Genomic DNA, 17,690 nt, shown 5'->3' with positions numbered 1-17,690 from the left:
AAAAAATAATTCTTATTTACACATCAATTAAACAAATCAACTTTTACAAATCAACAAGAAAAAATAATTCTTATTTCCTCAACAAATCAACTTTTACAAAGAGAACAAATCAATGTAAAATTCAATTAAACAAGGAAAAAAGTGTACCCCATACATTTGTTTATGCACAAATACATCAATTTCACGCAACTCATGTCAGGAATAACCTGCAGAAACCAAACATTTGCTCAACCAACACTTTCTATACATCTAAAACCAACAAACAACAAATTATTGAATTCTAGGTACTTAACCAAACATTTTCAAACCAACAAAGAGTATATATGTTAACAACACTTGCTCAAACTTACCAATTGTTTATGCAAACTTTCAGCACGCGGATGCAAGTAGGCAACGTCTCGCATATATCGCTCGAGCCATAAAATGCCGAAACCATAAGCCTACTGCACCTATATCTCTATCTGTGAGAGGTAGAAGGTGTTTACTTCCTATCGTCAAACGCTCCAAGCACATGCATACAAGATGACCACAATCCCCTCTGGCTCTCTCCGTTTGTTGTGGCACGGTATCGTCTCTGATCATTGTAACTTTGAACTTTTTTTGCTTCTTGTTTCTAGAATTAGTCCAATAATCAATCGTGTCCAAGTATTTCGTCAAATGAGCGCTCCATCCCTTACAAATAATATCTCTCAAATCAGACAATGGTATGTAATTCAACATTATGTCATATACTATTGTCTTTAGGGATAGGAGCTGAAGCTCTACGAGAAGCCAATGACGACGTTCCAAAATAGGGATAAACACATGCAATCATAAATAATTGCGCACATCAAATAAAAATTATGAAAACCTTTAAAATATTCAAAAAATAAATACTAACCTTATCGACCTCCCACCACGCAGGATAAAGTTTAGTTTTTCCATTACCCAACGTATATGAAGCATCTCTCGGATCCTTCAAGTGAGCTATGTGAAAAGACGTCGGCATAATAGTCCATCGAGTATTTCTTATTTTCCTCAATTTCCTTATTATTAGAAAACGTGACACCCATGCATCAATATGTTATTTTATAAAAAAAAATACATATATTAGTGAATTTATTAATAATTTTAAAAAAATAATCAAAATGCAATATAAGAAGAATATAAGGCTTATCACCCCTTAGAGATAGCCATTATCTTTAACCCCTAATAAATACCCCACCAAGACCGATCAAGAAACAAATGCATAACATTGTCGAGTTTGCATAGGTCAGAATAACACCCCTTGCTCTGCTCATATAGATAAAAATCAACTGCGGTCTTAGCCCAAAGGTTATTATCCGTAATTGTGTCCGGTAGTGTTTCCCTCTCTTGCTGAGGAATGGTACTGGCCGGTAACACATACGAAAGCCAACTTGCATCCATCATACCGGGCACGAGAGGGGGTTTATCAATATATCAACATATGCCGCCATGTGAATCGGGTTCTTGAACGGCGGACGTGACCTCTTGAACGATGACAGGGGCCTCTTGAATGATGGGAGGTGCCTCTTCGATGATGAGAGGGGCTTCTTGAATGATAGGAGGTACCTCTTGAACGATGATAGGTGCATAAGACTTCTTCTTACGGAGTCTTGGCACTAGTGGGGTGAATGGAGACGTAATGGCACGTGCACGACGTCTGATGTGTGAACTCCATCGTGTAAGAAAAACCCGACGTAAAGCATCTACCTTATCGAGCCGCTGAAAATAAATTAATACATAAATCAATAAATAAATAAATAATGTCGAAAAAAGGTTATTTGCATTTTTAGTATAGTATTAAACAAATTTACCTTATTGCGTAGAGTATGAACCTTATTCTGTAACGATGAAACAATCTCGCGTAGAGCGGCAACCTTATCACGTAAAGTAGATACCTCACCACGTAGCGCACCATTGTCATCGCGTAAAAAATCCATCTCACCACGTAAAGACCGAACCTCATTACGCCATGCACCATTGTCTTTACGTAAAGTACCGATCTCATGACGCAAAGAACCGACCTCATCACGTAACTCCCCTAACTCATCCCGTGGAGGTGGAGAACAGGGAGATAAATGTCGTGGTCTCTTTGCTGGTCGCCTATCATGAGGTGATTGTGGAGAAGAGGCTCGATGATGTGATGGTGGAGGTGGAGAAGAGGCTCGATCAGGTGATGGCTCCGGTTGTCGAGTTGTAGAATCGGCCCGATCAGGTGATGGCTCTCAAAGTGGGGGTGCTCATCATCTGTCCCATCAAAAAACCGCTTACTAGCTTGCCACCAATCAGTGGCAAGCTCAGCCTCTGTAATGGATAGTTGGCCTCCTAACAATATAAAGCTCAAACAAAGTTAAACGTGTATTAGTAATAACTTGTTTATATATGGTATTATTGTGTGTTCACTTACATCATTCATCGTATATGGGAGTAACTCTTCCCAATCCAACATGCGGATCCTCTTCCAGGTAATAGCCCTAGGAATATCATTTGTTTTTTTTATCGCATATGTATGCATGCTGGGGAAAGCCTCAAATATCCAAATCTACAAACATTAGTAATTGTTAAATAATTAATTATAATTTTGAAAACATTATATAGAAATTCTTACCTTAAAGGCCCAAGTAAAGCCTGTCAAAGTGTATTTAGAACCATCGCCCCGCAAACGTTTTCGGTCCTCAAAGGTAGACGACAACTTCTTTCAGGTAGTTTTCCATAGATATGAACCTCACGGAAACAGGTTCCATGCATTTAGGTCCTCTACCAATAATATTAGGTCCTCAGAGATAGGTTGTCTGCCCTCTTTGCCTGAAAAGCCAGCATGCAAAAGTAATAAATGGCATACTCGGACAACATCAAGGTCATCCATCCGAGTAAAACCATCTTTAACAAATAATCTCTTTAAGTCATCGACGTGTAAACTCGGCTTCGACTTTGCCAGATCAGGAAAAACCCGAGATAACCATGATGGGCGGGAGATATAACTAGTGTACCGGGTTACTTCATCGTGTCCGAAGCGTAGACCAGTGATTAAGAAAAACTCCTCCCGCCCAAAACAAGTATACGCTGGAGGAAAATGAAACAATATCTCTTCATCACCACGTTGTATTTTCTCGGGTAGATAGTTAGTCATGGTCTAAAGAAACAAATGTGTCAATATAGCATCTCCACCCGGATGTTGTACTTTCAGCCATGGCCCGAAGCAAGTATCCTCAAACAATTTTCTTTGTAGAGGTGTAAGCGTCGACGCAATTTTAATGGCTATGCTTAATTTATTCCTTAAGGTCAATGCATCCGAAAAAAAATCTACAAAAATAATAAAAACATACAAAGTTAGATATACCAAAAACTACAAATTATACACTATAAACAGACATGATATTAAACAGTGAAAACAAATCCAAATATGTTTCAAACTAGCATGGTATTCACCCAAGTCATTATTCCATCATAGTTCACAAAACATCATATAACATTCCAGAAGTAAACACTTATATAAACATTTAAAAGGACAATATATAGGTTTAGTGCAGGTTCAAAGACAAAATAAAGAGTAGTAGTTTATTCTTGAAACTTAAATTCGCAACACTGTGAAGTTAGTATTTGTCTTTGTTTTTTGGTTGAAGTAATGCAATTCATTGAAGTTTCAATTTGCAGAATAAGAGTAGTTTCTGAAACTTAAATTCGCAACGCGAAAATGAAAATCGCAACACGAAAATGAAAATCGCAACGTGAACATGAAAATCGCAACGCGAAACTAGAAAATCGCAACGCAAATATCGCAACGTGAAAATAAAAATTGCAACGCGAAACTAAAATCTTGTTGCGATTTTCATTTTCGTGTTGTGAATTTAAGTTTCAAAAACTATTCTTCAGAAAATTGAAACTTGAATGATTTGCATTTCTTCAACAAAAAGACAAAACAAAGACAAATACTAACTTCACAGGACAATATTGGCAGCAACCGAATGAATTTACTAAGCAATCTAAGTGAAATAGTTATAGATTATTTATTGAAATTACCAGTAAATTTATCATCAATATCAGAAAAATCTAATAATAATACAACAATTTCAAAATAAAAATAAGAGATTAAACTAACCCTCTGTGGTTGATTTTTCATTTATGACCGTGAATAGTTGTGAGGGTTGCTCTGAGAGATGGAGATAGACGGATTTCGTCGGAGATGGGACGGATGTCACCGTAGAGAGTGAGAGATGGAGATGAGACTAAGTTGTGATTTAGGGTTTTAGGTTATGATTTGTGATAATACTGTTTATATTTGTGTTTCTCAATTAATATTGTGTTTTGAATTCGAAAATAAAATTCGCGTTGCGAAAATAAACGCACTTTGCGAATTTGACTTCTGTGTTGCGATTTACAAATTCGCGTTGCGAATTTGGAAACTGGGTTGCGAAATAGGAGTTCGCGTTGTGAATTTGTTGGTCATTTTCGCAAATCCAAAAAACGTTTGTTAAAATCGTATATTATAAGGCATTTTCGGTCACTGAGGTTATTTTCTCTAATGAAAATAATATTAATAATAACAATAATAATAATTAATTAAAACCGGGGCAAACATGCACGTCTACAATGAGCATTTTCTACCAACTTGTCCCCATCAACCAAAACATACAAAAGGAAATTATAAAAAGAGAAAATAACCTCAGTGACCGAAAATTCCTTATAATATACGATTTTGACCAACTTTTTTTCGATTTGCCAAAATGACCAATATAATCGCAATGCGATCTCTAAATTGCAACGCGATCTCCAGTATCGCAAATCAGTTTCCAGATTCGCAACGCGATTTTGACTATCGCGTTGCGATTTTAGAAAATCGCAATGCGAATATGTAAATCGCAACGCGATTTTGACTATCGCAAACGCGATTCTGACTATCGTAACGCGATAAATACATAATCGCAACTCGATTCTTACCTTAGGAAATATCCCTAGGAATATCATTTGAAGTTTTTAATGCATATGTCTGCATGTCGGGAAAAGCCTCAAATATCCAAATCTATAAACAATATAATACACAAACATTAGTAATTATTAAATAATTAATTATAATTTTGGAAATATTATATAAAATTCTTACCTTAAAAGCCCAAATAAAGCCTAACAAAGTGTATTTGGAACCATCGCCACGCAAACTTTTGCGGTCATCAAAGGCAGACGACAACTTATTCCATGTAGCTTTCCATAGATACGAACCCCACGGAAACATGTTCCATGCATTTAGGTCCTCTACCAATATTAGGTCCTTAGGAATAGGTTGTCTGGCCTCTCTGCCTAAAAATTCGGCATGCAAAAGTACTAAAAGGCATACTCGGACAACATCGACGTCATCCATCCGAGTAAAACCATCTTTCTTATTAAATAATCTCGTCAAGTCATCGACGTGTAAATTCGGCTTCTCTATTGACAGCTCAGGAAAAACCCGGGATAACCATGATGGGCGGGTAATATGACTAGTGTATTGACCTATATCATCGTGTCCGAAGCGTAGACCAGTGATTAAGCAAAACTCCTCCCGCCCAAAACACGTATACGCCGGTGGAAAATGAAACCATATCTCTTCATTACCACGTTTTATACTCTCGGATAGATCGCTAGTCATGGTCTGAAGCCACAAATGGGTCAACATAGCATCTCCACCTGAATGTTGTACTTTCAGCCATGGCCTGAAGCAAGTATCCTCAAACAATTTTCTTTGTACAGGTGAAAGCTTCGACGCAATTGTAGTGACTAGGCTTATTTTATTCCTTAAGGTCAATTGAGCCGAAAAAAGTTCTACAAAAACAATAAACATACCAAGTTAGATATACCAAAAACTACACTGTGAAGATATACCAAAACAATAATAAACATAAAGAGTAGTAGTTTATTCTTCAAACTTAAATTTGCAATACTGTGAATTTCGTATTTGTCTTTGTTTTTGGTTGAAGTAATGCAATTCATTAAAGTTTCAATTTGCAGAAGAAGAATAGTTTCTGAAACTTAAAATCGCAACGCGAAATGAAAATCGCAACGCGAAATGAAAATCGCAACGCGAAACTAAAATCGCATTGCGATCCTCAGTTTCAAATAGTCATTGTCTAAAATTGAAACTTGAATGAATTGCATTACTTCAACCAAAAGACAAAACAAAGACAAATACTAACTTCACAGGGTTAAAGACTAAACAGTTTAGCAGTATTGATAGCAATCAAATGAATTTAATAAGCAATCTAAGTGAAATGGTTAATCTATTATTGAAATTACTAGTAAACTTATCATCAATTTCAATATGAAAAACCTAACAATAATGCAAAGATTTCAAAATAAAAATAATTAAAAAAACTAACCCTTGGTGGTTTATTTGGTTGATTTTCCATTTTTGATCGTGAATGATTGTGAGGGTGGCTCTGAGAGATGGAGATAGACGGATTTTGCCGGAGATGGGGACGGATTTTGTCGGAGATGGGGACGGATGTCGCCGTAGAGAGTGAGAGATGGAGATGGGACTGAGTTGTGATTTAGGGTTTTAGGTTAAGAGTTACGATTACGGGATATATTAATATTCGTGTTTGGAATTTGAAAATAAAATACGCGTTGCGATACTAATGGCGCTTTGAAAATCTCATTGCGATTTTGTTTATCGCAACGCGATAGTCAGAATCGCGTTGCGATTATGTATTATCGCGTTGCGATTATGTATTATCGCGTTGCGATTATGTATTATCGCGTTGCGATAGTCAGAATCACAACGCGAATTTGGAAAATCGCAATGCGATAGTCAAAATTGCGTTGCGAATCTGGAAACTGATTTGCGATACTGGAGATCGCATTGCGATTTTGTTGGTCATTTTGACAAATCGAAAAAAAAATTGTCAAAATCGTATATTATAAGAAATTTTCGGTCACTGAGGTTATTTTCTCTTATAAAAATAGGTGTCGGTTTTAACCCAAACTCACCCTCCATCATCTCAACAACTTCAAGAACATCATCATACAAACCGAACTCAGTATAACTTTGGATGAGAATTAAGAAAGTACCCCGACGAAGTTCACACCCAGACTGCTTCACTTGTTGTAAAACAAGCTTCATGTAATCGAATGAGCCGTGTTTGCCAAGCTTGGTGAGGAGTTCCTCGTAGATGGATAAGCTTGGGGTGAACTTGGGCTGCTTTGAGGCCCAATCGAACAAGCGAAGAGCTGAGTCATCGTCGTTTTGGCAGTGGAGGGTGTGGAGGAGTTGAGTGGGGGTGAAGTCGTGGGATAGAGGGAATTGGGTTTGTTTTTGTTGAGTATGAGAAATTGAGAAGGAAATAGAGGAGAAAAGAGTGGATTTTTGGAAGAAAGGGAGACGAGGAGGGTGAGACAAGGGTTGCATTTGAAACATGAAGAGGAAGTTTTTTTGTTTCCCCTGGAATTATGTATGCTTTTCGAGTTCTGTTTGTCTCAAGGAAGATGAAGACTCAGCCTAGAATTCAGCAAGGAAATGAGAAAAGATTATTCAGAGATACTTTTTAGGGGCATTGCTTGCTCCTGACAAAATAATCCTCGAACGGGAAGGAAGACACAAAGAGTAAACATATGCGACGCATTTACGTGGACTTTAGAATGTGGCCCAACAATAGAAGGAAAATGAACCCATATTTTTCTTTGGCATAATGCTAAAATTAAACCCCAAAGTTTATTAAAATGATCATTTTGATTCTTATTCCTTTTCCCTTTTTTTGAGTATTTTGTTCTTCTAAAGTTTCATTTTGAGACAAAAAAAAATACATTTATATATAGAAATCGTTAGTTAACAAATGGTAACGCTCTAAAATATGAGCCTTTTTACTCTAAGATGAAATGTCAGGGGCTATAATGCTCTAAACAAAAAGAAATATGAGTCAAAATGATTATTTAGTCAAACGTTCAGTACCTTTTTTTTCTAAAATGAAATGTTTGTAACTAAAATATTCTTAAAAAATAAATGATAAACTGACTATTTTGATAAATGTTGGGTTTAATTTTGAAATTATATATTTTTCTTTATAAAAATATTACTAGGTTGGCATTTGATCCATGGAATAAGCTCACAATTATATAAAAATTAACCCATTCTACAAGAAGAAAATGTTGGGTAAATATACATTTTAAAATTTAAATTAATATATAAATTTAATTTTTAGTTCAATTTAATAATTATTTTTTATCTAGTTAAGTACATAAACTTAACTTCTAGATTTAAATTTGATTATTTTGGATTTCAATTATGGATCCATTTGAGCTGGGAGAGATTAAATAAATCATATAATTTTGAGTTTCTTTATAAAATATAAATATTTTATTTCAAATATAATGATTATTTACATTAAAATGATAAGTCAAGAAGTAAAGTTTAGATAGAACTTTGAGTTAAAAAAGCTAAATTCTTGTGTTTAATTGGCTTAAAAAAATTAGAAATACTAAGTTGAACTAAGAAATCAAACGTAAGTATCAATTTAAATAATACATCAAGTTTAAGTACGTAATTAAAAAAATCCAATATGTCAAAATGAACGTTCAAACAAAGTTCTAGTGCGGTTGTCACTACTCATGACGGTGATATAGAGGAGATTATTGTGTACTTAATCCATGGAATACTTAATCCATTGCAAAAGGTTTCTCATAGGCTGAATTCAGAGATGAAGCTATGCTTCCTCCAAGGGGCCTAATGCTCCCCCAATTTTTTATATTAAAAATATTATATGAAAAAATATTTATTTGGACCTCCTAGTTTTAGATTAGTTTAATTTTGTCCCTTCCAATTTTTATCGTTAATTATATTTTATCCAACTTGAATTGATATCCCGACTTCATTCCTACCTGAACCTACTTGGGAACAAGAGCTACTTTTATGGAATTATGAAGACATATTTGGTCTTCCTTGAAGAAAGTTTTAGATATAATTTAAACATTTATTTTTTTAAAATGTTACTAAAATTTAATTGATGAAATTCCACATTAATTATATGGAAACTGATGAAACAAACCTTCTTTTTCCGATTAAAACATAAACACAAATCAAACGAAACGAAACAACCTCGAATTCTAACACTAGAACGGAGTTAATTTAAAACATCAACTTTCTAACACTTGTGTGCTTTCTCCCCGTCTTTGGCCACAATTCCAGATGTCTCCGCCGCAGTGAGAGGTGGAACCGAGGAACGAACCGGCTGAGGAGGTGGTGCATGGTTGGATGATGGTACCGGCTTATTAGGCGTAGCATTATCGGATAGAGAAAATAACCTCAGTGACCAAAAATGCCTTATAATATACGATTTTAACTAACTTTTTTTGGATTTGCCAAAATGACCAACTAAATCACAATGCAATCGATAATTCGCAACGCGATCTTCGGTATCGCAAATCAGTTTCCAGATTCGCAACGTGAACTTCGATCGACCACGACCACGACCACGACCACGACCCGACCCGACCCAGACGACGGCGGCGGCGGCGGCGCGCGAGAGTCCCCCCTTGTTTTCTATCACTCAACAAGAAAGTGGGAAAGCCAAGCCTTAAATACCATTCCCAATAGTGTTTCCAATACTATGTGAGATTGAGCATTACCAACACTTGTTCCCAATACTATGTGGGATTAAGCCTTAAATAGTGATATTATTTTTGAATGTTTTGCTTAAAATTGCAATAATCGCGATTGATTGTAGATTGACTTTTAATTATGACATATTTAATCGTATAATACTAATGCAATTGGTTGCTGATTCAGTTGTTTTAAGGTGCATGATTGTTAATTGTTTCCTGAATAATCACATTGTATTGGAAACAAGTGTTAGTAATGCTCAATCCCACATAGTATTGAAAACACTATTGGGAATGGTATTTAAGGCTTGGCTTTCCCACTTCCTTGTTGAGTGATAGAGAACAAGGGGGACTCTCGCGCGCCGCCGCCGTCCGTCTCGTCTCGTCTCGTCTCGGGTCGTGGTCGTGGTCGTCTATCGCATTGCGATTTACATATTCGCATTGCGATAGTCGAAGTTCGCATTGCGATAGTCGAAGTTCGCGTTGCGAATCTGGAAACTGATTTGCGATACCGGAGATCACGTTGCGAATTATCGATCGCATTGCGATTTAGTTGGTCATTTTGACAAATCCAAAAAAAGTTGGTTAAAATCGTATATTATAAGGCATTTTTGGTCAATGAGGTTATTTTCTCTATCGGATATGGAGCCGATATGTCGTCCAATGATAAAAAGACGCTTTGCGATGCCCTCCTTTGGTGGCGATTGGGTCTCTCCGACATGTTTTTGTTTCGACAATCCATCAAGCACAAGACTGAAAGATCGATACGAAGAAGAAGAGAGAAAAATATAAGAAAGCTTTGGTATCTCGTTGTATTAATTACTCGATTGGTCTTAAAAAGAAGACTAGAACAGACATTGAGATCTTAACATAGACATACTAATATCAGATTAAAAATAAAATATTTTAATTAAAAATATAGTCACTTATTAAACCTATTTTTATCCAATAAAAATATATATTTTTTAATTTTACTTATGTTTATGATTATTAAAAAAATTACTACTACTAAAAATTGTTACTAAAATTTTAAAAGATTATTTTTTACCTTAAAACTTGAGATGTTTTAAAAAAATATTAACGCATGTTACTAATATTAAAATAAATTAATGATTAGTTAATTCAAATACAAAAATAATAAATTACATACATTTCTATTATTTTTATAGTTAATATTTTAATTTTCAACAATCAAATTGTTGAGTTTATTAATATAGTTATACTTTTTATGCATGTAATTGATGAAATAATTTAATATATTTACTATACCGATTAAAAATAATATATTTATTTAACAACTATTAAATTTAAATACGTAAAATAAAAAATTAAATATTTCTTCAAATGAAAAAGGAGAAGTTATTGCTACGCAAGTAAGGGGTCCATTGATGTCCCTATCTAAGATACGAAAAAGTTACGGTGGGTAGTTGATCCATCTAAGGAAGAGTCTACCTTGATTATGAAATCCGTTGCGACGTTTGTTTCTCGATGAATTTTCTAAAATTCAATAAATTCTTTTGCCGTTAATAAAGAATTATTACTAGATTAATTAAACTTTTTATGCTATTTTAATTATCCAATTATTAGTTGATTTGAACCTGGTCGTGCAATATAATGCGCCTTTGTCTTTGTCCTTTGCCCATAATATAATTTTAGTTATTCAGTAGGATTATCAGATGAAACACAATGTACAATGCATTGAATTTCATATACAATATAAAACATGTTACTAGAAATGAGTTAATTAATTTTAACATATGCATTAGTTAATTAATTCAGCCAGAGCATGAACCTGTCTACTTGGCATCTAAATCTTTGATTATTGTATTAAAATTAGCAAATCCATCTCATATTCAATGCACCTAATTTAGTTAAGAATTATAAAACTTCAATTACTTCCTAAATTTTGTATTAATATGTATTGAAACAAACTATTACTTCATATTCAATGCAACCCGAGTTGATTTGCACTTGTGATCCAAAGTGTGTTTGTCACTTTTCGTCCAACGTAGCAAGTATGATATCAAAATATTTGCATTTCATTTTTTTTTTACGAATTGAATTTTTTTAAAACTTACGCCATATTGATGAAAATTTATCTTAAGATTTGACATGTTAATATTTTGATATCCACTGATGATCGTCTATTGAAGCTAATTTTGAGGTATATTGTTTATCTTCTAAAAATAATGTTTATTGTCGTTCAAATTTTCGAACAAATCCTTTAAATCTAAAAAAGCTCCTAACCCCCTGAAAAAATGATGTATTTCTTTAGTTGAATTTCATAAGTTTTAAAGATATTGTAAAAAAATGATGCTCATGAACACGTCTTCGGGTTCTTCAGGCAGCCCCTACTCTCTTGTTCATACCATCAAAACTTTTATCAACAGAGCTTTGATAATTGATATTAACCTCATGGATGATGCTACCACGATGACAAGCACGAATGAGCACCGTTAATGATAAATATCATTAAATTATTTTTATAAAATGTTAAATTATAAAGTACTGAACATATAATTATATATTAGTTAAAAATTTTAAAGTAATTTAATTAAAATACAATATTTATAAAACATTATTTTTAGGGTAAACTATATTATTGATCACCTAACTATTTACCCCTTTTACTTTAACCATTGATTTTTCAATTTTGTTAATCGGGTCACCTAACTATTTAAATCTTATCAATCAAGCCACCTGTCGTTTAATATTAACGGAGGAGATAAAGTGGCAGTTAATAAAATTTGTATAATTACACATTTAATTCTCATTACTTACACATTCTATTAATTTGGTCCTAACTTTTATTTAATTCAATAAATTTAATCCTCAATCCGATGGTGAAATGTGTCACTATGTGATTGGATATTTTTTTAATATTTTTTATTTAATAAATTTTTTATCTAATTAAATGGTGACATGTGTCACCAATTGAATGAATGAAAAATAAATTAAATCAATAACACTACTGGTGGGGTTTGAACGTAGGATGCAAGCTGAAAAACTATGCACTCTAACCACTAAATTGGACCACTAAATTTGTCTAGTATCCAAAATATAATCTATATAATTTATAATATAATTAACGATAATAAATGACCTTATAATGACTCAAATATGAAATAATTGAATAGTATGAAAGTATAAAATATATATAAAGAAATATTATAATTGATTAATAATTTAATATGTTTTATTTATATTTTAAAACATATTTAATGCAAAAATTAAAATAAAAAGTGAATTTGATATGTTATAATTGAAATGTATCATTTTACATATTTTAAATTAATAAATTATCTTCATTATTCTAATTTTATTGAACTTAGGAATGGCAACAGGGTGGGTTCGGGGCGGGTTTTGCTCGCCCCGTCTCCGTCCCCAAAATAAATCCCCCTCCCTGACCCGATCCCCGTCGGGTTTTTTATCGGGGCGCCCCGTCGGGGATTTTTTTTGTCCTATCCCCAAACCGGATCCAAAATATTATACTCAAACCCGAACCCGAAAAATATTATATATATAATTAATATAAAATATATAAAATATTATATATATAATTAATATAAAAATATAAAATATTATATATATATATATAATCGGGGCGGGGCGAGGATACCTTGTCCCGTCCCCGAACCCGACCCAAAAAAATCCCCGATACCCGACCCGATATCATTCAAACCTGACCCGACCTGAACTTGACCGAGTTTCGGGTTTCCTTATCGAGTTCAGGTCATTCTGCCATCCCTAATTGAACTGAAATGTATCATATCCTATATTTTAAAATATTATAATACCAATTAGATTCTAATCTTATTTAGTAACTCTATATTAAAATAGACTAATTCAATAAAAATCAAGTTTTCCCTAAATATTTCTTCAAATATATAATAAATAAATAATAAAATATAAAATTCTTACTCCAATCGAGATATAAACAAGTTAATGCATAAGTTAAAATGCTTACTAAGATAAGCCCTCAACTATCAAGAAAATTCTAAGTCAACAAAACTCTTCGTTATATTTCAATTATAATATATTAAAATTATTATTTTTTTTTTATTTTTTTTATTAAAATAATTTAGAATATAAATAAAATACATTCACATATTAATCGATTATAATATTTGTGTATATATATATATATATATCAAATTATCGAATTATTCAATTATTTCATGTTGGACTTCTTATTAGGTCATTTTCCCTTTATTTATTGTCATTAACTACATATATTATGTCGTGATAGGTTTTTCATTTGAATGGTGCAGCCCAGTGGTTGCGATGTTTACTTCTTTTCTCCATGTCTTAGGTTCAAAACCACTTGCATTGATCCAATTTATTTTCTACTCATTCAATTGGTGACACGTGGCACCATTTGATTGGATGAAAATTTAATTAAATTAAATAAAAATATTAAGAAGAAAATATTCAATCACATAGTGACACATGTCACCATCGGATTGAGGATTAAATTTATTGAATTAATTAAAAGTTAGGACCGAATTAATAGAATGTGTAAGTAATAAGGATTAAATGTGTAATTATACAAATTTTATTAGCTGCCACGTCATCTCCTCTGTTAATACTTAACGACAGATGACTTGATTGACAATATTTAAATATTTAGATGACTCGATTGACAAAATTGAAAAATCGGTTGTTAAAGTAAAAAAAAATAAATTGTTATGTGGTCAATGGTATAGTTTATCTTAAAACTAATGTTTAATAAATATTATATTTTAATTAAATTACATTTAAATTTTTAACTAATTTATAATTATACATTTAATACTTTATAATTTAATGTTTTATAGCATTATATAAAAAAACATTATATAAATTTTCTAATCTCATTCTATATGAAATCAATGAAGCAGTAGATAAAATTGTCAAAGCCTCCTTTGTCCCACATGGACATCTTATAGTTTTGGACTTTACCCCTACTTATTTGCTTAATGTTCTTCATAGAGACATATACGGTGCCCCTCATCACCGATTAGTACCTTCTTGATGTAATGGTTTATATTTCATCTCATATTAAAAAAAGAGTGATATATATTAATGAAACAAGTTTATTATGTCTAATGTGGTGACAAAAAATTGGAGGATAACAGAGTTAATTATATATTTACCCTCAAGTATTAATTTAACCTAGAGAGAAAATAAATATAAACTCAATAATTAATTCATTTGATCGATAATGCAGAACTTCAGCAGAAATGTAAAGCTCTTCCATTTTCAACTTTCCATTTAATCCTGTATAGATATAACAAGAGCTGGCATTTACTTTAGCAAGCAAGAAATAGGAGAAAGGGTGTGCTTGGTGCCAACTGGAGTTCCCTCAGGCACTTCAGTTCGACTTCCATTTACTGAAGTGTTTGGGGGAACTCTGGTTGACATCTGAGACGGTTAAAATCACGATAAGCATCGACTCTATGTATGAATGGTGGTAATTACAGGGATGAAACACCAGTTTTATAGCTCCATGGCATATTGACTCACAAAAGGATTCTCCAACAACTGCACTTCAAAATTTTAGTCAGAATTGCTCTTTTACCCATAAGGTGGTTGTGTTCTCTCGAATGAAACGAATAAGAGGACTTGACATTATTTCCTTCTTTTTTCTTAAACTTTATTGAATGATTCCTTCCCGCCCGCCCCTTATCCCCGTCAATTGAAACCAGATGAACAGTTTAAAGAGGCATTTAACCGGTTTGGTCAGATTGTCTAAGGTAACTTAGCCCTTTCCCATATATATGGTCCTTGTGATTATGTTTCTTTTCTAGAAACATACTTCTTTGTGCTGTTTTCATCCTCGTATATTGCTTTAAATGGTCTTGCAGCCAAACTTATAAGAGATAGAGCCAATGGAAGGTCAAAAGGGCTCGGTTGTGTTACATATATGTCCATTGAAGAAGAAGCTGAGAAGGCTAGAGAAGAACTGAATGCTAAGGTTTTTCATGGATGAGCTATTTTCGTTGACCCTGCCAAACCAAGGTAATTCAGACCTCCACCTAGATCAGATGCCTTCTGAAACGGGTTTCAGAACAAATGAAATGTCGAATGATGCGGATAGTTCAGTTGAACAAAGATGGAAGTTGGAACCAAGAATGGATTTTATTATGAGACACTTATAACTACACATCAAATGCTATGTATGTTATAGTTCACAAAGGTAATAACAATACATCTCATTGAAGTAGAGCATTAATAATATTTATTTTACAAAGCCAAAGATGGTTTAGGTGCTGCCTATACACAGCAAAGTTACAAAACTTTCAAACCCACACCATAATAATAAGTATACCAATTCAAAGCCAGAGAATGCAGGAAAAATAAAGGTTTATTTATCTACATGGATCAGTAAAACCAAGGGTCCTCATAGAGCCTCCGCCACAGAATAGTGCATGGTGGTCGGAGATGTTTTCAGAAAACTAGTCCCACAATAGGGGTCTGTACTACCAACCTTAAAAACATCAAGGTTGCCTGAGGTGCCAACCTCGAGTGGTTTATAGTTATACCACCTATCCAAACTTGCAGCGCCTCTGCGGGAGTGTTTGTTGCTTTTACCGCCACCATTACCACCACGAGAATAGTTGTTTCCCTTCTGCACTTTCTTTCTATTCTTCTTGTCATAGTTCTTCTTCGAGTGCTTTTTCCCTCTAGCCGTGTGCAATACAGAAGTTGGCAGAGGATCGTACACATCAGGGGCCCATGTCACTCTCAGCTTCTTTGCTGGTAATCCCTGATTCTCACGGCTACCTTTAAGGGCAGACACTAGCTTCAATGGAGTCTGTTAAAGGGTAAATGCCAGTAAGAATGGAGAGAAACTGTTAATGAACCAAAGATCCAACTAAAGTTTCTACAAACTAACAAGAGCCTTCATCCGATTCATTGAGAACACAATGTTGAGTCTTATAAATACTATGTTCATCAATCTTAAGAAACCCCTAAGAGTAATCAGAAAAACACAAGAATTTAAGAAGAACAAAAGACACTTACTGACAAAGAAATCAAACGTGAGAAAGGTGACTTCACTGAGTCCTCAGAGAATATCGACCTCAAAGAAGTTCCAATATCATCATCTTCAAGAGGAGAAACAACAGAAGAAAATGATGCTGCAGACTTGTCCAAACACTTAAGGGAAGGCTTGCTTTGAATTCCCTGTTCAAGTAAATCGTCCGGATTACTCGAATTGCCGCCATCACATTCATTATCATACTCATTCAAGCAAACATGGTGAAGTATTGCCTGATTAATCTCACTTAGATCATCTACCTCTTTAGAACCGAACATGTCCTTTTATAATACCAGTGAATACAAATAGTCCTAATTAGCTGCAAAAAATAACAGTCCACCATTGTAACAAGTTTTGATAAGAAAAACGTTACGGGAAAGTACTATCATACTTGGTATAGAGTGCATGATACACAGAATTTAATTCAAAATCAAGCTGAAATATTTTTCAAGTAATTAATCAAGATCATTCCAAAATTCAAGAAATTAAAAAAAATTAAGCTGAAAAAAATTGCACAAAAAATATTAGTGGGACTCATTCTTTGATAAGTAATACTCATCCAAATGTAGCTAAACAAATTCAATCATCCATAATAATTAACCCTAACCCATAAATACTGCTAAATGAATAAGAATCATATACCTTTCTTACGGCGGCTACTGAAATCAATAGAGGAGCTTTAAACCTCCCGAAAGAGCAAACCCCAGATCACGATCGAAACCAATCCCCGGATCTTCTAAACAAACTAGATTCCTTCTTATCTCACGGTAAATAATAGGAATCGAGAAGAAGAAGAGGGAAAATAGATGGGAAACGAATGAAAAAGGTACAGAGGGAATAAAGAACACTGAATTTGAGGGGGGGAAACGTTAACTAAGATTACCACGACGATCGCTCTTTTGAAGATGTTTCAAACGATGGGAACATAAACATAAACCGACATGAAAATGGGTCAAAGAAGGGATCAAAGGGAGCAAAATCGATTCAAAGGGTAACGAAGGCATATTATCTCCCTATGCTCTTCGTAGCCCCCAAATTGTGTTAGAGAAAAAGACCTATTTTCCTGTTGTTTTCGTGTTTTTTTTTTTTGGATCGATTGATT

General features: G+C 33.8%; 1 protein-coding gene across 2 annotated transcripts; it reads right to left on the bottom strand.

Moving 5' to 3' along the window:
* Nucleotides 1-15,830: 15,830 nt before the first annotated feature.
* On the bottom strand, nucleotides 15,831-17,454 carry LOC120188178. Of its 2 annotated transcripts, XM_039191688.1 has the most exons (4): nucleotides 17,231-17,454; nucleotides 16,849-16,907; nucleotides 16,573-16,734; nucleotides 15,834-16,363 (listed from the first exon to the last, which is right to left on the bottom strand). In XM_039191688.1, the coding sequence occupies exons 2-4, from the start codon at nucleotides 16,864-16,866 to the stop codon at nucleotides 15,950-15,952; spliced, it is 594 nt and encodes a 197-aa protein (XP_039047619.1). In that variant the 5' UTR covers nucleotides 16,867-16,907; nucleotides 17,231-17,454; the 3' UTR covers nucleotides 15,834-15,949. The 2 variants fall into 2 exon arrangements, with proteins under 2 accessions (XP_039047618.1, XP_039047619.1); XM_039191687.1 differs by having other exon boundaries at nucleotides 15,831-16,363; nucleotides 16,573-16,907.
* Nucleotides 17,455-17,690: the final 236 nt, after the last annotated feature.

Source organism: Hibiscus syriacus, unplaced genomic scaffold (assembly GCF_006381635.1).
Source record: "Hibiscus syriacus cultivar Baekdansim isolate YM2019G1 unplaced genomic scaffold, ASM638163v2 tig00116939_pilon, whole genome shotgun sequence".
In the NCBI taxonomy this organism is placed as follows: Eukaryota; Viridiplantae; Streptophyta; class Magnoliopsida; order Malvales; family Malvaceae; genus Hibiscus; species Hibiscus syriacus.
Note: the sequence above shows the minus strand (reverse complement) of the source record. Positions and strands in the feature narration are given on the sequence as shown.